The following is a 22,404-nucleotide window of genomic DNA, read 5'->3' as shown; positions in this document are numbered from 1 at the left end:
CACTTTATTCTCTGCAATAATCCAAATTCATCCAATTAATCAAATGGAAAAATCCCATTTGGCTTTTTGTTGAGGGAACCAAGGCAATGTATACTTTTGTAGTGACGTCATCACTGCAGCACTCTATGCTATAGGGCAGCCTTCCATGGTACATTGGCCTCTGATTGCCATTATTGCACCTTTATTTAGATATTAAAGGACATGCATATCTTCAATTTATATTTTAAAATATTCTGGTATTGTTTCTTTTTTATGTCTCTAGTTTGTTACTTTTTGTATTAGCATTGTCGTCTTGTAGCAAGAGGAATCCGGGTTCTAACATGCTGGCTGGCTTGGGCCCTTTTTTGTGGTCAACTGCTACTGGTTTAAATAACAGTCCACTTACTTGTTTTGTTGGTTTTCTCATTTCATACAAAATGTACCTGAGTAGACATGAACTGAACTCGAGTCCAGCTTCTCAAGTGGACCCTGGTATGTCAATCTGTGCTCAGGTACAGTAGCCTATACAGTTTGCAAATTAATCAAACAAACCAGACTTTGGGGTCAAGCATACTCAAATTTGGGCCCAGGTCCCTGACGTCAAAGTCCCCTCAGTGTCTGGCGACCTGTCCAGGGTGTGACCTACCCTGCCTCTCACCCAATGTCAGCTGGGATCAGCTCCAGCCCCCATCACCCCAAGTAGGATGGGTGATTACAGATAACGGACGAATGTGTGTTTTTGTGCCACTTCTGTTTGTTTTTTTTTTTGTTTTTTTTTTATCTCTCATCAATTTTTTTCTCTCTTTGCATAATAAATTGCCATGTGTTTACTATTACTAAATAATTCGAGCATGGTCTCACTCCGAAGTCATCGAAATCCGGTGCTTGGGCAGTGACTTTTGGCGTCAGAAACCAATGAAAAAAGGTGTCCTTTAACTTTGGTATGATACACAGATGGTTGCTGTTATAGTTCAATGGCACCCGGTGGTGTCAGGGGGAAAAGGATGAAAGTTAAAGCGATGAAAGTCCCAGTGGGGTGGACGGAGGGATGGATTCAACAAACACTGACTTTCATCCGGAGTGGTGTTCGCGACCTGCAAGATTCTTAAGTCGAGCACTGTTCTTTTTTTTTTCTTCTAAACCTAACCACTTCCTTTTTGTTGCCTGAACCCAACCATGTGTGTTTGTTGTCAAAGGAAAAAAGAAGTTAATTTGTGTGTTTATTTTGAAAGACACTGTTTGTAAACGTTACATTTCCTGGGAAAATGGAAGTGTATCTTGAAAGAAGAGAACTTGACCTGGTGTCCCAGAACGTCAACAACCAACGCACCCGGAGTACCTTGCACTTACTTGGAAAGTCCATGACCAAAACGTCCATATGTGACGAGGTCGGAGTGATAATGTGTTGATAATTCCATGCCTATGTGCCGTGTGTTGTGTCACTGCATTTTTTTAATATGTGCATGGTGAAACATCTTGGTGTTGTATTAATGTCAAAATAAATGAAACCAAATTAATTTTACATGATTATGATTTAATAGACAAAAAACATGAAACTGGAGAGCTGACTTCAGTCTACATGTTTAGTTGACCGGATTTCACGTTATACATTTTTAGAGAAGTAATTACAAAAATAGCTTAATTCTTTTACAACCAAATACACAACCGAAAAGAAAAACATTCTCACAAAGTCAAGCTAATACTGTGATATATGACTTGCTAAATCACCAAATTGTATTCAGACACCGTGTCATGTATACTGACCCCATTAGACCTTAAAACTGAAACTGATAGAATCTGCAAAAGAAATAAAAAACATATCACAATGTTAAGTGACAGATAACCATCAGCTTCCAGTGAAATAAGCTAAGAACAATGTGGTTTACAGTTTAAGCTTCCTGCTTCTAATGTAACTTCTCAGTCAATGTTTTTGTTTTCAGCTCTTCTATTTCAGCTTAATGATATGCAACTCATTTACGGATTTGTGTTTTGTAGAAAAGATTTCTATACTAGTACCTTTAACTTCATAAATGAGTGGTGCAGTGCGATCTTTCTTGCAAAACCTTTCTAAAGTTAAAACATTAGGTAGAACCTCACATCATATGTATCCCACTGATATGGAAATGGCTTTGTGTGATGCCAGCAATTCGGCTTTGTACTTTGCAGGTATACTGTACATACTGTAAAAGGAGCTTTGCACAAAAAGAAAAATTCAGATAAAAAGTCATCTTACACACTGTCATTTCAGACCTAAACAGGGACGACCACTACAGAGATATGCGGCCTTCATCTTGACTACTGCGACATCACGTGAGCCTGCTAGTTTAATTACAAACAGAAAGTCAACGTTATTAATGTACTGTGGGTTTTCTGGGTTCAGTATTGGGCCGCCTGTATGTTGATGGTGACTGAAGATAATCAACCACTAAAACACTCTGTTCATATTCAGGCTGACAATAGAAATGTTTTAAAGATTGTCCGTCAGTCATGCCTAGCGATTAACAGAATATATGTTGCTGAATATTTTTCATATTGTTAAAAAAGTGCACCAAATATCAATGTAGAATACACACATGTCCACTAAGAAACTGAAACACATTTTTCCATTCGTGCAGTGGTGCCCCCAGAAAATTTTTCATCGGGGCAAAAGCAAAAGCCAGAACTGAATTTCAGGAACTTGCTTATGCTGTTGAAGTATAAGGCTAGCTGTAAACTGTATGGAGAGTGAAGGAATCGCATATATGATATACTTTGGTTTCATATTTTACAGTTAATATTACTAATTATCTTAGACTGATACTGGTGCAGTTAACATTTAGAGTTCCACAACAATCATGTTTTAATGTGTTATATATCAATACATTTTAAGGAAGTCATTGTTTGTCAAAAAGCTGGTTGTCCTTTTTGTGGGAGTACATTGACTGTAAGGAACAAATCATTTATTGGGAACGAGCCTTTAAGTTTAGGGGAGACTCTTGGGTGCCCATAGAAGCCATTTTCATTTAGATATCTTGAGGTGAGAGTTCGAAGGACCCCTTTGAAAATCGCCATGCCAGTTGTTCCCTCGCCAAATTTTTGCCTAAATTTGGAGCATTATTTGGCCCCTTTATGGCAACTTATGCTGACATGGTTGGTACCAATGGTTAGTACCAATAAATGGATATCATAGCCTCTTAAAGAGAGTAATATCAGCCTCCAGTTAATCAGTACACCCAGTTACAATTTCTTTTTCCCCATGTTCATCAGCCGTATTATCCTCCCGAGACCCTGTGTCCTCATATCAGGACATCATATTTTGGGTTTACTTGACCTTATACTTCATTCTATGCAGAGGTGTGGTGGTAGTTGATGAGGTGGGTGTACTACTAAGTAGATGGGCAGGTTAGCGTGGAGGAAGTGGGTATACTCTCCTATATATTACAATGGCTTTTTGGCTGATAGGTGGGTATACTGTAAATGGCCCGAAAAAGAAGTGGGCATACCCCGTATACCTGCGTATACCTTCCAATACACCACTGATTCTATGTAACTTAGACCTATTGTCCCTGTTCGTGGGCACATTTTGGTGCCATCTAGTTGGCAGTAAGAGCACAATACACTAGTCCATGTAAAAACAAGATGGCAGCCAACTCTACAGCCAGTCTGCAGCCGATTCCGACACAAAAGTGGACAAGGTCCAAAACCTGATCACATTTAATGATTGCAACTTCATAATTTATGATTAATAATGTTTGTAGTTTGATATAGCAACAAATTTGACCAATTTTAGCAACAGTATGGTAAGATGCTGGTAATTAGGATGTACTCGTTTGATTTTATTATGGTCTCGTTTGAGGACATTTGGACTTAATTATCGTCGACAATATTTCGTTTTTTATACTTATTGGGCTCTGCCGATTACAAATAGCTAACAAAAGTTCAGGGCTCAGGAAGTTATACATATTTTTATGTTATAATACTTTAAAAAAATATATCTTTGTCATATTTTATTGTAACTTTTCTATTCTTAATTTATGTTCTTGAGTGTTGCAGTACTTTGCCTTATTCTTATTCCTCTTAATATGTTTATTGTATGTTTAATGTATGCACCATAAACAAATCAAATTCCTTGTAAGTGAAAAACCTACTTGGTAATTCTGACTCAACATTCCTTTAAACAACAATCTATGTATAACTGTGGACATGTGTGAGGTCTTGCATATGGATATGCAGAACAGAGCTTTAAAACGGGTACATAAGAGTATTTAAGCACCAAGAAATTCCATCTGAGAAAAAAAAAGTATTACAAAGACCAAAACACACGAATAAAAGTCATCTGATTGGAAAGACTAAAACCTTTTGTGATAACTGAAAAAAGTACACACGCAAAATGCTAAATAACCGACAGTTAGAAACCTTTGTCCTAATGTGCACTGCTGAATAAAAATGAATAATTACCCCAAAAATTGTGTATACATTTGATTCAAATTTCATACTTTAGTCTGTTAGTCCTTCAGTCCAAATGACTAATATTGATTCAAATATATCAAACAAACAACACACATTTAAGTCAGCAGCAAAAACTTACACTGTTGTCCAGAGCAATCAGGGCAACAGTAATTAAACATGTCTTCATCAGTGATTAAAGGATAATGATCAGTCAAAAGGCAACAGTTACACAGAAAATTAAGGAAAAAAACTGATTGGCAATCGTTTGTCAAGGCAGCTGAAACACTGGTTTATAACAAATACTGTAAATGGTTCCTTCAAATCTGGCCTTGAAGTTGCGCTACCTATATATTATACAAACATGACAATGCACAGGAATGCAAAATGTAACTGGACATGAAATGTGTAAGAATATAACAAAGGAACACAAGTCACCACTGCCACAAGTGTGAGCCATTAAAAGGCAGACTCACTGACTTCTCTGAGTGGCTTGCTCAAATGGAAAGATGATTAAAGGCTGCTTATTGCAAATGAAACTGAATCTACTGTTGTTTGAGGTTTCAATGAGGGACCACAAGTCATACAAGCTGTCGGGATGCTAAACAACGCTGTGCCTTCTTAAGATCATGCATTTAATGAGTGAAAACCTTTACAAAAGAGCCGTACAAGAGATCACCACAACTTGTTCAATGTATCTGTGCAGTAAATCCTTCCTTATGTGCCAGTGACGTCAAATAACTTCGACCGGTTGTCAAGCTGTTGCGCAACATCATCAGCCACAGGTGTGTCTTCGCTTCTCAGGTGAATGTGGAAATGCAGGGTTCTCTGCCGCCCCCTCCTGGAGAGTTTCCATAACAGAGGATCTGAGTGTTCGGTGTGACACTTGAGGCATGACATGGCTCGCTCTGCCTCATAAAGGCCAGTCTGCCCCTTGAGCTCTCTGCCCGTCTATATGTCCTTTCTCCACCAGGCCCTGAGCCCCTTTAGGGCTGAGAGAGACGCTTGCGTTTGAGCTTCTGTCTTGCCATTTCCTCCTTTTATAAAAAACAGAGAGAGGAGAAGAGAATACTGACCCACGTTCCTCCATCTGCCACTCCCAAAGAGAACTGTCCATCCATCCAAGCATCCGTGAGACTGGGTAAGTGCACACACAGTTATATCCATTCGTGATTACAATCAGGCAGCGAGTCAGGCTTTGTTAGTAAGGCCGCGAGACCGTCAAGGCACTCCAACACTGTCATCTGGACTGTCCTTCAAAGAGTCCAACTGCCAGTTCAGTTTCTTCTCTTCAAAACCACAGCTGCATTCTCAACGACGCTGGATCTCTACAAAAAGCTTTCATAATACTGTAGACTCAAGATTGTCCTTGTTAAAAAAAATCTCAATATATTATATAAAACGTTTTATGATAAAAAAAAAAAAAAAGGAAAAAAGGGAGCGGGTTGTTGGTGTAGTATTCAATTGCAATATATTCCATATCAATATGTACAGACTCCATGCTGCTGGTTAGTCATCACTGCAAAAGAAGAATAGTAGGGATTGATTATTAGTAGCATATCAAATTAAAAATATGGATCTCAAATACTCATGCTTGACATTTACAAGCTCACACACTGTCATATACTTACAAAATGCCCCTGTGTCAAATCAGAGTCAAGCAATAAATTTAATGCTGACAATCCTTGGGTCATAACGTAGGCTTTAGTTGCACATAGTGTTAGGTTTTAACTGTTCTATGACTGTGTCGGCTGCTGTCTTATAATGAAATGGTAATTAATTCATTATTAGTTAGAATATGTTTTTAAAGAAAAAAATTAGACCTCTTAACACTCACCTTGTGCCAGCAGCCTGGTATGGGCAGCCCGTCTTGTCCCTGCAGAGAGAGAACACCAGTGGAATGTTAACACGGAAGAAAATGTCATGGGACGCGTGCTTAAACGCACCTTACAGTCGTGATTCTGATTGTGGGTCATCTAGTGGTAGTAAGAGCACCATACGCTAATCCATGTAAAAACAAGATGGCAGCCATCTCTGCCAAGTCAGTCTGCAGATCAGTCTACAAATTTGATCAATTTTAGCACCAGTAACAAGATAAGATGCTGTTAATTAATAAGTACTCATTTGAAGACATTGGAGTGTTATTATCGTTGACAGTGTTTCGTTTTTTATACTTATCGGTAGTGATGGCCTCATGAAGCCTTATGAAGCATTTGCTTCATTTTCTGAGCCCACTAGATGGCGCTCTTGGTTTAAAAAGAGAGGCCCAAAGAATGACAATTCAGTGTGTTTTAAACCTTTGGTTCAACAAAAAGCACCATCTTATGGGCCCAGAAAATAAAGAAAATGCTTCATGAGGCTTCATGAGGCCATCACTGCTTATCGGGTCCTACCAATCACAAATAGCTAGGAGAAAGAACATCTACTGCTGGCTCACTCAGCACAACTGAGCTAGCTAATGTTACAGCTCAGCTGAGGAGGACAGACATCTCGTGCTGTCACAAGCACGTGCCTCTCTTTCATGAGTAGATGGCGAGGAAACAACTGTCGTGGCGATTTTCAAAGAGGTATAAGACATGACAGGAAATGTTTGAAAAGAAAATATCAACATGCATAAAATGTGACGTGAGACGAGGAGGAAGGAAGTAGAGATACTGTACCACAGGACAGGGGGCCTCAGGGCCAGAAGGAGGAAGAGGTGGAGGTGGAGCGGAAGAAAGCCCTGCCTCCTCAGACACACCTTTAGTCTCATCACAGCCCTGTCAGCAAGAGCCAGTTACACATTCGCAGCATTGAGGAGGAAACTCAGTGAAACACACAGAAAATGACAGAAACAGTGTTGAGAGAAGAAAGCAGGGAAATACAGTATAGTGAAAGGAAAGCGATAGTAAGTTAAGTGTTACAGTGTCTGTGTCTGTGTGTGTGTCTGTGTGGAGGTGACATACCACAGGACAAGGCTGGTCCAAGCCTGGAGGACCCTGCTCTCCCTTCTGGCCCTTTAGACCCCTCTTTCCCACTCCTCCCCTGTCACCCTGAGCATGAAGAGGGCAGAAAAAACTGATTGTTGGTTGTATTGTATTGAAGATAATGAAGTATTTCCTTCTGGTTTCTGTACTAACCTTATCTCCTCTTTCCCCTCGGTCACCTTTCTCTCCCATCAGGCCTGGGAAACCCTGGACAAAGAAGCACAAACGGGTCAGAAGGCAGCTTATCACTGGAGTTAAACTGAAAACGATCTAATTAATAATGTCAAGATCGAAATTTCTAGTTAGAAACTTACGTCTAGTCCAGGCTCCCCTGGTCTGCCCTGCAAACACATATTCACACATATAAATCATTACGTATTGTTTACTGACAATAAAAAAAAGTTTGTAAACTATTCATGGAAGTGATAGAGTGCTTACTTTTTCTCCCTTCGCACCTGGAAGACCCACCAACCCTGCAGGCCCAGTTAAGCCTGGGCCACCGTCTAATCCCTGCAGTTAAAGTTCATTATCATCACTGTGTCATGTCCAGGTATATCATATTTTATTATGATAATAATCGGTCACTTACTCTGGGTCCAGGAGCACCCAAGTCCCCCTTCTCTCCCTTTATTCCAAATCCAGGCTCACCCTGCAGTAGAAACACAGGAACAATGAGAACCACACAACATGTCATAGCCTCTACCATGTACTAGATGTGTAGTTTCAGTCTTACCTTAGGACCAGGCATTCCATGCAGCCCCTGAAAAACATTGTGTACTGTGAGTGTGACGACTACAGGTGCAAACAACAAACTTCACTTGAATAGTTTTTAGTTTGGATGCATGTAGTGATTTTAAGAGCAGGGTCGGTTGGGACATTTTTGTATTGATCTTCTATTACTCACAGACTATTTGAACAGTAATGAAAATAAATTGAACCCTGGATAGACACAAATGTCTGCTAACAATCAGAATTTTTAAAGTCCAACCCAAACGGGAAAGGCACAAGTTTGTAAAATGTACAAAAAGTAATTTCCCCCAAATTTCAGCCTCTCTGGGACGGTTGGGACATCTTGTTCTGGCCTTTAAAAATATAATTTAAATTTAAAAACCTATGTTTACAAATTCACTTGTTTTGTTTGTGGGATATGTGACATATGGTGCACAAACTGTTGTCAGTTATTGAGAAACACACCAACAGCGAATTAATTCCCTCACACCTGTGCACACCTGTGGAATGGGTGAGGCTGTTTCTATTTAAGCTCAGTGTGGGAAATAATGGTGTTGGACACTCTCCACGAAGCTCCAGGAGGACCGAAACATTAGTGTCTGTTCAAAGAGTATGTGGCATAACTAAAAACAGTATGTTAGAAGAAAAATAACAAAAGAGCCAAAAATTTACTGACACACTGTAGATTTGAAAATTAAAACCAATTGTGAGGAATAGTAAGAGGGCCTCCACTTAGAGGTTGAAAGTGAAGAGGATGTGGCTAAATACGAGCATGGTGAAAAGCACAGGTATAGTTGCTTTTTCTAAAAGGCACTGTCCCCCTGTCCCAAGCAACCCTACTCTCCCCTACTCACCATAGATCCAGGGGACCCAGGGACTCCTGGTGGGCCAGGTGGGCCAGGTGGGCCTGGCTGGGAGATCATCTGAACCTGAGCATCATTGAAATTAGACGAGTCAGAATAAAAATAACAATCTACAGTAAAGTGTTTAATGGGCTAAGACATGCACAGCTAGTAGTCCTCTGCACTGATCTGATATGATACACATATGTGAGTGAATGTTGTATTGCGCGTGTGACACCAACCAAGTTATCATCCATTCTGCAGTCGCCTTTCTCTCCTTTGTGTCCGTCCATACCCTGACCCACAAAGAGCAAGATGAGCTGTTTATGTACTTTCCACTGGTTGTGTATCAGAGAAACATGTTTATTGTCACTACTTACAGTAGGCCCAGACAGCCCCATCTCTCCCTTCTCTCCCCGCTCGCCAGGAGGTCCTGTCTCACCCATGTCACCTTTAGGTCCCTGGAGGCAAAGATTCAAGAAGAGAAGTCACGTTAAGCGTAGCAAGGAGTAGTCCGAAAGAATAACTAAGCTCTCATACAACCATACATTAACCATATAAAAAAGCCTGCACAATCAACAATCTCATCAGACCCTACCTTCTCCCCATCGACTCCTGCAGGCCCAGGTAAACCAAGTTCACCCTGAAGACGACAAAGAGAGAAAAATATACACTCAATCAGTGAGACCGGCTTAGACACCGCAAACTCAGGTCTTAACACAAAATCTGCTTTGATTTTAATTAAGCATCATTACCAGCATTTGTCAGTGCATTGGTAGGATGACAGAGCTCCTTACCTTTTCTCCTGACGGGCCTGGGGGTCCAGGTGGTCCAGGTGGGCCCTGCAGAAAGACAGAAAATGACCCAGTGATATAAATGCCCATATAAACTCTATGTGGCTCATCTTACACTGAATTACATTTTTTCCATTTTGGACCTGCAATAATGTTTTGGCCACTTGGGGGCAGTGGAAACAAGCTGTAAACACAACATCACCACCTTTAAATGACCAGTGTGTAGGATGTAGGGGGATTCATAATTTTGTTTTCATTAATGTATAATCACCTGAAAATAAGAACTGTGATTTCGTTAGTTTGGAATAAGCCACTTATATCTATATAAGGAGCAGGTCCTCTTCCATGGAGCCTGCCACGTTGCACCACTGTGTTTCTACAGTAGCCCAGAACAGACAAACCAAACACTGGCTCTAAAAGGGGACTCACTGCAGGTTCTTCCACATGCTTGCAAATAGAGGGGTGAGTGGAGGATTATTCAGTTGCTTGCAATCTGCAACTTCACCACTAGATGCCACTAAATCATACACACTGCCCATTAAGGTTGATGTGGCAAACGTGTTAGCAAAAAGTTGCTTATTTGCACATCCAAGAGATATAGAGCAACATCAGCATTCATTTGGAGTTTTGTTTGTGTCCTTATAAATGGCTGTCTAATCATTTATATATCTTTTGCTCCCCATGGACTCCTGAGGGAAATATCTGGCTCTTTAATGCGACATGATGTTCACCGGCTAGTTGCTAACTTTGCCTGTTTGCCTTTTGGCATGGATGGCAGAGTGGGGTTTGTTATAGAGCTTTTTGTGCTGAAAATGGCTGGCTGTTGTGTCCAAAAACATCGCTGATGAGAGCTATGACATGGAACTTCGACAATAAATATGAAAAGCACAAACAAAGACCTGAAACATGCGGTAAAGCTTCAGAGAGCTGAGAGGAACTGCAGAGATAATTCGCTGTTGATTCATCACTATGATTGAAACCTTTCACATACAAGAATGTGATCCATTGTTGAAAATGCTGATTATAGCCACCTCTGTCATTTTAAGACCGTCACATTGACATGTTGTGTATATATATGGCTGTTTAGGCTGTTCATCACAATGTTGAAGAGACTTGGAACTCCAACATAAGGCTTGTACACCAGCCAACACAAAACAATACAAGAAGGATGATGGATTTCACAACACAAGCCTGACAGTAAACAAAGCTGATGACTTCTTCGTTCACTGTGTTCACTGATCACAACCAACTTGAAGCAATTTTATCTTATAAAGATTGTGCTGACTGTGGTTTGTGGTACACAATAGCCTGGCATCATTTTCCATTCTGTTAATTGTTTTGATGCAGGATGAGACCGTTGCACAAAAACAAGAGGATCAAAGCAGTCATGTGATTTTATGTAACACTGACGATGGATGACGAATAGCATACCATATCCATCCCATACTGTTTTCTGTGCTGGTGGATGAGTGACACCCTCCTAAATCACACTCCTTAATCTTTACATTCACAAGGTTGCACTTGTTACTTCTTCCTCTGAAGTCCTCAGCCATCTTGAAGTCATAAAAAAGGAACCTATGTTCCCTCCCGGAGGTGTACATGCCGATTCTCCTCTTTTTTCTAACTTGTAACTTTTGGTTTGTCTTCCATTCAAGTCATGGACACCGCTACATGTTTACAAACAACTATTTGATCCGAGATCTTCCATCAATTGAAAGTCAAGGCTATTCATGCAAATAATTATACAGAAAGCAGAATGATACTAACAAGCAACCAATTTCAGCATGGTTATAAACCAGAGTCATCATCACCTAAAACTTCGCCACAGATGAAACCAATAAGGCTTTTCACACAAACAAGTGAACAGGTCATAACACGAGCTGGGTGGCCAGTGAGCGCTCCCCGCTTTCACTCTAGCTGAGACCTTGCGTGTGATTCGGTGCCAACTGATCCACGTTGGCAAGCGGCTTCTGATAAGATCTCAGGTTCATGTTTTCACCGACTCCTTTGTAACTATCTCACGCTGCTGTCCACAGCGTCGCATGCAGAAGCCCATTTCAGACCAGGTCCGAGGGGACCTGATGCATAGTGGTTTTTAATCAAATGCACACTCCACTGCAGAGATAGTCATCTGTTATTAGCATGTAGCACGGTACATGGTAGAATCAAAGGGTCTTGTGTATGAGGGGGATATGAAACTGAGACTGTGGTGACTATGAGGGGTCCCCCCCAGTCCTTCCCAATGCATTCCCCTTGTGCACTCAGTTATGTGGAACACAAATGCATAGACATAAAAACACCATGCTGCCCTAAAGCAAGTTACAGCCACGTATCTTGTGAGGCACGTTGGATACATGGCATGGAAACACACTCAGAACAATGTAACAAAGGCTGTTGATTTTTCTGCATGATTAAGCATGCTTCTTTAGGCTACATGTTATCTGATAGAAGAGCACAGCTGTACTATATTTGCTGGGGCTGTGCGTTTTCTCCTAAATGAATACACAAGAGAGCCTCGGAGTAAACCAGAGACATTTACTGATAGTCTAGATGTGGCCTCCAGAGTGACATCCAATACATCTGAAGTACTGGGTGGAGGGCATCTGCTGGCTGAAGCAGGTGTGGATGCACACAGGGAGTTTGTGTGAGCTATGCATAAGTGTTGGTTACTGATCACTCCACCAAAACCATGCAGAAACAACAGCTGATTACCGAAACACTGATGGTGTTGATGGCCTGTCGAGAAGAAATGGTGACATGTTCAGTTTTGCGGTTCCAAAAAAGAAAATATTCAGATATGTTTCTTACCACGCAACCATTTCTGAGCCTGTTTAAGTCTTTTTTTCTGACGCCTAACTTGAGATTCAGTGATAAATGTCTGACGGAATATTTGATGCAACCATAAATCTAGTCTCATTGACCCTTTGATGTCGCTCACCTGGAAAGCATCTAGAAGCTTCCCGTTGAAGTCGATGATGTCTGAGGAGCCTGTGGCGCCTTTTTCACCGGGATAACCCTGAGGCAGAGACAGAAACACAGGAATGCAAGATACATAAACAAACTGAGCATAGCGTTAGTTCAGGCAGGTCAGGGTGTCAAGCTCAGCTCACATCCCAGCTACATCAGCTGATCTCAAACAGTCCAATCAACTGATGGAGCAGCTGATTGATGGAAGGGAGTCAGCTGATAGATCACATGATTCCTTTTTTATGCAACCAATTGGCAAATCTCATTTGGGGCACCCTATTTAAACTGCTCTGGCCTGCCTACTGTTGCTGATTCCTCTGCAAGCTGCTTTGCAACCTGCCTCCACCCCAGCTCCTCCTTTTTATGCTGCGTCTGACTTATCTGTGCCTGTTTTTCATTGATGCTGCTCTGTTTTGTTCCTGGGGGTCTTTGCTGCTGCTCTCCCTGCCTTAGGCTTTCCATGTAGGCACATGGAAGGGCAGAGAGGGTTGCTCTGTCTGCCTCTGGCTTTCCTCATTTGCATATGGAAGGGCAGAGAGTTGTGCTCTCTCTGCCCACATGGAAAGCCTAAGGCAGAGAGAGGTGTGCTCTCTCTGCCTTAGGCTTTCCTCATTTGCATGTGACAGGGCAGGGAGGTGTACTCTCTCTGCTTTAGGCTTTCCATGTGGGCACGCAGAAGGGCGGAGAGGTGTGCTCTCTCTGCCTTATGGCTTTCCACGTATGCACATGGAAGCAGCTTTCTGTGTAGGCCCAAAGAAAGGCAGAGAGGCCCCAGAACAGAGCCATACTGCCAAATATAACTGGAAATTAAGTATCTCTGACTAAAGTGTTCCTGACTGAACTAAAGATAATCATAATACGTGTGTTTATAACAGAATGATTTTAGGGTGTTAATACACATACCATGGGTCCCTGTGGTCCTTGCTCTCCTGATTCCCCTTTGTCCCCCTGTTTGATAACACATACAAATATTTAACATTAACATATGGTGTAGAAAAAATGCAATGGATATTTTATTTGTGGTTGTAATGTTTAAATGCTATTTTATATCGGTCATCTACCTTGAATCCTGGGATTCCATCCATGCCTCTTTCTCCTTTTTCTCCCATACCTGCCTCGCCCTGTTTCAACACATTCAATATCAATACCAACACATGGAAAGACAGATACATTAAAATGCTCTGGCTAATGGGTGATTAACGCTTACTGTACCTTTGCTCCTGGAGGACCCTGTGGTCCTGGATAGCCGGGCTCACCATCTTCTCCCTAGTTCAGAACAGTCGATAAATGTCACAAGTACAAACGTTTTGGTCACTTGACACTTCTGTAGCAAATAGCAGAATAGCTAAGACACAAAAAATGAGTCAAGCTGAGTAATCTATTAGGGATCTTACCGGCTTCCCAGGCAATCCTTGTGGCCCCTAAGGCAGAAATATATTTGGTTAGCATAATTATTCAGAAAAAGACAAATCATCACCGCAGACTTATAATAGTAATTTGCTTAGAACTACCAGATTGCTTGAACTAGATCCGAACCACACTCACCTCTACACCATCACGACCTGGAAAACCCTGAGAAGGACAGAGGAGAAACTCAGTTATGGTGTCAACTTCAGGTAAATCCCCATCAAAGGGCTGAACAACTTTATCCACTAGATGTCAGTGTTTACCAAAGCAAGGCCAGTCCATGGACTTAAATTGAGCCAGCACTTATTCTGAGCCACACTGACAGGTGACAAAAAAAAGCCCCAAAAAACAAAAACAAAATACAGATGCATCCACAGGGCATGAAGGCTCATTGAATAGTTTCATATGCTGCAGCCACGGCAGTCATCAGATTTCAGTCCAAGTGAACACCTATGGGAGAGTTTGGACTGGCGCTGTCCTCCACCATCATCGAAACAACAACAATTTTTAAAGGAATAATTCACCCACAAAATGATTGTTTGTATGTCAATTACTCACCCGTGTTGCAATGTATTTGTGAAGAAAACTTTCTTTTCTTGGATGCCTTAATGGTTAACGAAGAATCCAAAAACAGAGAAAATTCTGGATGAACTGGAGCAAAAGTGGGCCTGTTTAACAACAGCCACACCATATCAAAATATCCCACAATACAGTGCTTTTATGGCAGCCAATTAGGCATCTATTTCGATAACTATGGTTTCAAGTCTTATTTATTCAGTCGCATACTTCCCAAACACATGTATTTTTATTAAAAAAAAAAACCCTTAGTATTAGAGTCTGGCATCAAAGAGAGCACAAATAAGTCTCACTTTTATTCAGTTACCCTTTGGAAAGGACTGTCTGTTTGAGAAGTACTGAGCACACACCTGGATAAATGAGATTCGGATTATACTGCACGAGCTGTGTGACAGTTCTGAAATAGTTCAACTCATCATCAATTTTTCTTACTTTTTGGATTCTTCGTTCACGTTGGAGGCATGCAAGACAAACAAAGTTTCCTTAATGAATTCAACATAACTCAGGGTGAGTAACTGATATACAAATGATCATTTTGTTGTTGAAGTTGTACATAGTACCATCATTACTACACACTCCTGGCTTCTTACATCATTGCTTGTTTGTCATGTTTTTTGGACATGTATCATTGAGGGTGATTTATTATGGTTTTCTTACATCACACCTTCCTCTCAGTATTGTAGTCATGTTTTTGGACATCTATTAGTGAGGCTGAACACTTGAGTGTTTTTGTGCGCTCTCTCTTAAATGTACAATATCACTGATGACATGTTTTTAGACGTATTTTACCGGGGGTTATCATGAGTTATACACTACTTTTCACATGTTATAAGTTTGTTGTCCATTCGCTCATATTGTTTTTTGTCTTTGTCATACATATTTTATATTTTTCAGTTTGTCACAATATTCATCAATTCTTATTTCATTTCACTGTGGTTTCCTCTCTATTCATTTGGCACTGAACCATTTCTTGTCACTAAATATGCTAATCATTTATAACATGAGCTCTTCAACTGCACACCTGTTTCCAATGCATTTTACACCCTGATGAAGATTCTCTAATCGAAACGTGTTGGTTATCCATGCTTTAATGAAGGATTTTTAACTACAGTCAGAGTGCCTTGGATGCATTTTTGGACTGCCTGCTTGTACTTTTGACTCAGTGAGTGAGCTGGCCAGTTGTTTTTTATCTTCAAGGGTTTTTTCCTTTGCAATTGGCAGGAGATGACTGTGGAGCCCTGCTGAGGACTTGGTGTATAAACCCCTCCCTAAGACAAATACCAAGAGAGTATTCCATGTCCGCTCTCTGGCATCTGTCCATCAGTGATTTGGGTTATTTAGGTAAACAGACCTATTGTGGCTGTTTGAGAGGCCCAGGTGGACGTGTGCTTGGAGCAACATCTGCTATGAAGTCATCCATGGCAGAGACAGCTTAGTGGGAACTTGTGTAAGAGCCCTCTGCTATCAAGTAGTTGTGTTTACTTGATCACTCAATGCACTGTAATAAATGCATGATATAAATTGGAGGTTATTAACCTTCCGCTCTGTCCTCATATTTTACAATAATGTGCAGAAGCTACTCAGATGTGTTCCAGCTGGTTTTCTTCCTCTGGCGTTCAGCCGTCACATACAAACTGTCACCCTGATCTCCTCTACTCTCTTTTATTCCCATCCTCAGTTGCTCCAGCAGCTTTTTAACCTCTTCTCTCACCCCTCTTACCTCCTCCTCCTCTTTTGATCTTTCCTTCACAGCAGCGGGAAACAAATCACCGTTGCAAATAATTTTTTTGCACCTCCTTTTATCCTGAGCGCAGCAAAGGATGGATGAAGACCGGTTCAGATGTCAGATACATTTCCAATTAGGGACGATACTAAATTTACTTAAAATGATTTCTTGAATTTAGATATGCTGAAACAAAGCAAATGTTATTTACGGACAAGTCCGCCACAGCAGTTTCACGTAGCTGTGCATCAGACAGAAACAAGGTGCAACCTTGTTTAAGCTGTCATCCCCTTAGTTCTCTGTTTCCAGATACAAATGTCAAGGGTTTAAGGGGACACACACTGGCAGGCTTGCTTACTTACTTTCTCCTGCTCAGCCCACTCAGACATCTGCCCACAACATGGAGCGCCTATTAGCGCCACTCTACTTTGTTTTGCTGTTTTGGGTTTTGCAATGCCTTTAATCAACTTGGAGAATACATTTGAAATTGACTGGGCTACAGGACGGGCCCCCTCACTTCGACCCGCCTGCTTTTAGTCATTTTTGGAGCTGTGCTGGCTTTCCTTTTTGTCGGTTCTGCGTAAGCTCTCAACTCACCCACGCTGAAGGCAACACTTTTCACTTGAATCCTTTTATTGTCCCGTGCCAGTTTAAGGTAAATGAGCATTCATTCCCTCACTTGGTCAAACAACAATTACCTTATAGCCTCTGTCTCTCTCTTCCATCCTAAAACCACAGCTGCCACTGCCTATGAACTAAACTCTGGGAAGCAGAAAGTAAATTTTGAGAAACATAAACTGCCTCAGGCGAGGAGCACAACTATTGTTTGGTGAGGCCGGCAAACTGCCCATGAACCCGCCGCAGTGCCATATCTGTTTCAGGGGTGCACAGCGACACAGTCGTGGTGGGAGGGTGGGAGAATGGGGGGCGTGTTGGAGAACTTTGTGGCCGCTGTCTTACACAAAACAGATGAGGCCAGGAGTAGAGTTGCTATTCTGGGAGCTTTTAGGTAAGCCACAGCTCACTGGCAAACCCGGAAAAATGAGAATATGGGTTCACTGCTATTTACTGCGTAGACCCTTTTTCCCCTTAATATGTGTATATAAATGCACATTGACACATAGAATACACACATTTGCAAGCTGTCATACCCTACTGTCGAACCCTACCAGGTCAGAACAAATGGTGTAACGGCAGCTGCTGATGACTGAGGTGTTTTACATGACTGCATTCTTTGTGGTGTAACCTTAGTTAGAGGGTAAGGAAAAGGGGGAGAATGATGGAGGAGGACGAGAATAACAGCAACTAAGTGGAGTGTGTGGGTGTGTATGGGTGCATTGTTTTGTGTAGTGAGTGTACGTTCTGGCACTTGTGATGATGCATGAGGAGAGGCTCTTACCGGCTCGCCAGCAGGGCCACGTGGGCCATCCTTGCCTGTGTTCCCAGGGGGGCCTCGGGGGCCAGGGGGACCTGGGGGACCGGGAGGACCAGCGGGTCCAGCCTGGCCTTGGTCACCCTGATGAAAAATAAAAACAATAACAGAAGAATGAGGGAAAGGAATACAAGATTTTATTTTTTTAATACCATGAAAAAGCAAAACATTATTTTAATAACAGTTGGATTGATGTTGGACAGCTATGTGAGCCCACTGGTATGCTGGCAATCAGTGGTGCTGCTTGCAATTTGTTGGACGGGTGTACAGTTGGAACACAATACTGCAGGGATTGCTACTGCGCAGACTCTGGCTTTAAATGACGTCACCAATGCAAGATGGCAACTGCTGTATCGGGGATACTTCGGCTTCATTTTCAGGGGAATGGGAATAAGTTGAGATGCATTTTCCATCTTTATATACAGTCTTTGGTCCCGGCACCCAGTGGCTGTTACACTCACACAAAGAGGCACCCTTTAGCGGCGGTGTGAGAGCCACAGCGTGGGGGCATTTTTTGACGTTCCAAATACAGTTGTAGCATAAAGAGCCAGAGAGTCGCCATAGGGTGGGCGAGAGGGGAGGTGGATGGGTCAAGCAAACTGAGCTTCCATCCGGAGACAGTCAATCGAGTTATTTTAATAACAACGTAGTATGCTAATATGTACAGTATCCTGCACTAATGATGTATATCACGTGACATTCTATCAAAATAGCTACAAACTTACTCATTTTAAGCAAAGCCATGATTTTTTTCGAAACCGAATCACCTACTTTTGTTGCCTAAACCTAGGAAATGAAACATAAAAATTAAGTTTTATACTTACATCCTAACTTTATTTTGAAAAGAGACATTTAATGAGTGGAAACTGTACATTTCCTGTGAAAAATTACTTTTATTTTGAAGAAAAAATACATGTAAAGGGCAGAAATTGACACACCATCCCTGAATGTCCAATAATGATGTTGTAGGGGTGCCTAAAACATCAAAGTTTGATGTGTAGGGCCACTGACCTAGCATCAGAGTTGGTAGTGAGAATGTGTTGTCACATAACAGATGGAGACTTCAAATATGACAACACAGACAGACTGGAGCTGGCAAAGAGCAGCAGTCCTCATTCAGTGAGTCAGTCTGATATTTAGTCATAGAGTGAAACACAACCATGCTGACAAATGCACGCTCACACACAAGGAAATGTTAATTGAGGACAACATGGGGTGTTCCTTTTCTGTTTATGCTCCAGAAAAACAAAACAGGACCGTCACCTCCTATTAAAGATGCTTTCATCACTGGTTTTACATCAAACTGGGGACACGTCCCTTTCTGTTGACTTCTACCCTCATGCTTGTGCCAAAGAGAAACAATTAACGCCCTAAAATTCTTGCTCACCACTGAAGGGGGATGCAGGCCCAGTGTTGTCTCTATAGTCACATGGTGACACTTCCTCTGCACCCTCTCATCTCTATAGACATGTGGTGCATTAGGCGCTGCTTTGTTGCGGCAAGCAACATGGCACAGCAAGCCCTTTCATGAAAGTGATATTAGCAAGAGCTTCAGATAGAAGACTGAAACCTTATTTCCTTGCGCTGATAATTATTATGTCTCTATTAAGCTCAGGCTTGAACTAAACTGTCACCAACAAAGCTCTTTTATTCTCCTTGTAATGAGAAGCACACATTTCTTGAGGCTTTTTGAAATGTGTGTGATCCATCTTCCAAGATGTTTTCCTACATTTTTGGATGCTTTAGAACTTTTATATAAAATGTCCCATAACAAGTCATGTTAATACAGCTAAACAAGCCAGCACACACAAGGACATTATGAAAAAATGATCAAACATGAAATCAATGAGATGCAACATGACTGAGAAAGTCGAAAAAAGAACGAAAGAAGGGAGATACACGGCTGATCAGAACATGAATAAGAAAGGTTGGTTAAAGTGTTAAAAATGCACACATGCCTTAGTTGTGGTCTACCTTCAGAAAGCGTCTCTGAAAGCTACTGGACTGCTCTCCAGAGAGAAAACCATGGTCATATCTGGGGAAGACCATCTGAGAGGCAAAGGGACAAAGAGTAGGACGACAGAAACAACGCAATGAGGGGAAAAACACGGGAGAGGACATAGAGTGTGTTGAAAGACAAAAGAGAGGGAGAAGAGAAAGGGAGAGATGAGTTAAGAAATTCATAGTTAATGACAGTAAGAGAGCGCAGATCAGAGTCCAACCAAGAGAGAAATGACTGCTGCGGGAAAAACAGTTGAGAGTTCGGCAGCCTCTGAAGCTGTAAATCAAAAGGGAAAGCTCAAGAAGAGTGTTTTGCTCTTCTGTTTGCAGGGAGAGTGACAGATCAGCAGCCTGACAGAGAGCGGAGACTGCTGGGAGGACTAAGGAACACTTCGCTTGGAGGGACAAACCTTGACGGTGAGAATCTGATTACTGTGCAGACCTGCATATGTGCTGTAGTTAGGAGGACCCTGAAGAGAGGAAGTGACAAAGGGAAAGGTGAGGCAACTTTCTATAACATACAAGTGTGGCTGCAATTGGCTCAAGATTTAAACAACCTCATACACCAATCAGCCACAACATTAAAACCACTGACAGATGAAGGGAATACCATTTCATGTCATTGCAATGCAATGTTCTGCTGGAAAACTTTGAGTTCTGGCATTCATATGGATGCCACTTGACACTCACCACCCACCCAACACCGTTGCAGACCAGCTACACCCCCTGATGGCAACATGCCCCTCATCCCAGCAGGACAATGTGCCATGGCACAACTCAGGAAACTGCTCAGGGATGACCCAAAGAAAGTGAAGGGGACCAAGTATGTGAGTGGATCAAGTACGTCCCCTCATGTTAACAGCAGTGCCCGATGACAGTGGCTCCCCCAGCAGCACAATGCACCATGCCACACTGCAAAAACTGATTAGGAATGGCCCGTACAATGTGACAAAGTGCTCAAGGTATTGATCTGGCCTCTAAATTATCCAGATCCCAATTCAATTAAGCATCTGTGGGATGTGCCGATTACCCTAGAGTCAGGTGCAATCCTTGGTGGGGCAGATTTGGCTCTGACCTTTCGAGGAATGGACACAGGACCTCTGGGGTGTGTCCTGTGGTGTCTGGCATCGGGTCGTTGGCTGTGGATCATCTGAGTCCTGTTGCTTGCAAGGTGGGAATCAGCACGTTCCACAAATGCTCAGTTTGATTAGGATCTTGGGAATTTGGAGGCCAAGTGGATGCCTTGGGCACTCTGTCACATTCTTCAGGCCACTCCTGACCAGTTTTGGCGGGGCGGCATGGCGCATTGCGCTGCTGGGGGGCCACTGCTATCGGGGTGTGCTGTTGCCATGAGGGGACGTACTTGGTCTGCAATAGTGTTTGGGTGGGCGGTGCAGGTCAAGTGGCATCCACATGCATGCCAACGCCCAGGGTTTCCAAGCAGAGCATTGCATTGTAGCGAGATGATCAGTGTTATTCACTTCACCTGTCAGTGGTTTTAATGTTGTGGCTGATCGGGGGCACTTCTGAATGAACATAAATACATCATCTGCAAATACTAAAACAATTGAAACTAAGACCCAGTTTCTGTCCCCTTTGCCCTTTCAGAAACTGTATCTGGGGTCTCTCGCTCCAACATGTATTTAATTGTGTGTGTGTGTTCCATTTAATCCCTTCGCGACCAAACTAAATAGAGGTGGCTTGGCTCTTTCCAGCTGACAGACAGTAACTGTGATGATTGTCTGTCGAGCTGAAAGGAGCAGAGTTTGTCTGCCGCCACAGAGCTCGGAGCACTGTGCTGCTTCTCTGGTTGAGTTCCCTCCAAAAACACATGGAAGGAAGGACGGGGAGAAGATCTAAGAGAGGAGGGAGGAAGAACAGCAGGGGGATAGCAGGGAGAGAAAGAAGAGGAGATGCGAGCCTGCTCATGAGGTTTCCGTTAACAGGCTGCGGTGAGCGCTGGATAGCTGAGGTTCTTCCAACACCACAGAACCCTCCTTCTCCTCTCTTTGCCTATACACTCCTCTCTTCCCACTGTCACATTCACTCATTCACACCGTTCCCACCATGGAGACCACATACACATATGCCCCTTAAACATCTCATAAGAAAATAGGCTGTTTCACAGTGGGCTTCCCCTTTACCTTGTTCTCATCAGACCTTAGGCCGATACTAAGACAAACAGCCATTCAACCTCAGAGCCCCCTCTAACCATGGCCTTTTTGTAGCTGCTCCAAGGGAGGCAAGAGGAGGCTTTGGCTGGGGATGAAACTCCCATCATGGCTTGTCTTTCAACACAGTCGCCAGACAAACCTAAACATGCAGTGACAATGTCCTGCATATGGATGTGACAGTATGGAGGCTGGGAAAAAAAGGCCACCATCTTTATGCCATTCAGTAAGTTGCTTTGGAGAAAGACGCAAGACTGCACGTGACCTTTTGTCACGTTTCTGGCGGTTCTATGACATCTGATTGTGTTTTAACCCCCCTGCTATCCTGTGTTTGTATTCTGTTCTGGGATCAGATTCTGCCTGACAAATGCACTGAAAATGATGGATTGACA

General features: G+C 42.3%; 1 protein-coding gene across 1 annotated transcript in view; it reads right to left on the bottom strand.

Moving 5' to 3' along the window:
* Positions 1-1,492: 1,492 nt before the first annotated feature.
* col23a1a (collagen type XXIII alpha 1 chain a) overlaps positions 1,493-22,404 on the bottom strand; it is a 168,195-nt gene continuing 147,283 nt past the window's right edge. The window contains exons 10-32 of the mRNA XM_049586058.1: positions 19,815-19,889; positions 17,808-17,924; positions 14,248-14,274; positions 14,097-14,123; positions 13,915-13,968; positions 13,764-13,823; positions 13,606-13,650; positions 12,674-12,751; positions 12,448-12,471; positions 9,739-9,783; positions 9,540-9,584; positions 9,322-9,402; positions 9,184-9,237; positions 8,954-9,028; positions 8,104-8,130; positions 7,960-8,019; positions 7,809-7,880; positions 7,685-7,711; positions 7,524-7,577; positions 7,350-7,436; positions 7,065-7,163; positions 6,242-6,280; positions 1,493-5,441 (exon numbers count right to left, since the gene is read on the bottom strand). Of these exons, the coding sequence (XP_049442015.1) occupies positions 5,391-5,441; positions 6,242-6,280; positions 7,065-7,163; positions 7,350-7,436; positions 7,524-7,577; positions 7,685-7,711; positions 7,809-7,880; positions 7,960-8,019; positions 8,104-8,130; positions 8,954-9,028; positions 9,184-9,237; positions 9,322-9,402; positions 9,540-9,584; positions 9,739-9,783; positions 12,448-12,471; positions 12,674-12,751; positions 13,606-13,650; positions 13,764-13,823; positions 13,915-13,968; positions 14,097-14,123; positions 14,248-14,274; positions 17,808-17,924; positions 19,815-19,889 (1,323 nt within the window). The 3' untranslated portion in view covers positions 1,493-5,390. The remainder of the gene's footprint in view (positions 5,442-6,241; positions 6,281-7,064; positions 7,164-7,349; positions 7,437-7,523; positions 7,578-7,684; positions 7,712-7,808; positions 7,881-7,959; positions 8,020-8,103; positions 8,131-8,953; positions 9,029-9,183; positions 9,238-9,321; positions 9,403-9,539; positions 9,585-9,738; positions 9,784-12,447; positions 12,472-12,673; positions 12,752-13,605; positions 13,651-13,763; positions 13,824-13,914; positions 13,969-14,096; positions 14,124-14,247; positions 14,275-17,807; positions 17,925-19,814; positions 19,890-22,404) is intronic.

The sequence above is a fragment of the Epinephelus fuscoguttatus genome, linkage group LG9 (assembly GCF_011397635.1).
Source record: "Epinephelus fuscoguttatus linkage group LG9, E.fuscoguttatus.final_Chr_v1".
Classification (NCBI taxonomy): Eukaryota; Metazoa; Chordata; class Actinopteri; order Perciformes; family Serranidae; genus Epinephelus; species Epinephelus fuscoguttatus.
The sequence above is the reverse complement of the archived record's forward strand: the minus strand, read 5'-3'. Positions and strand labels throughout refer to the sequence as shown.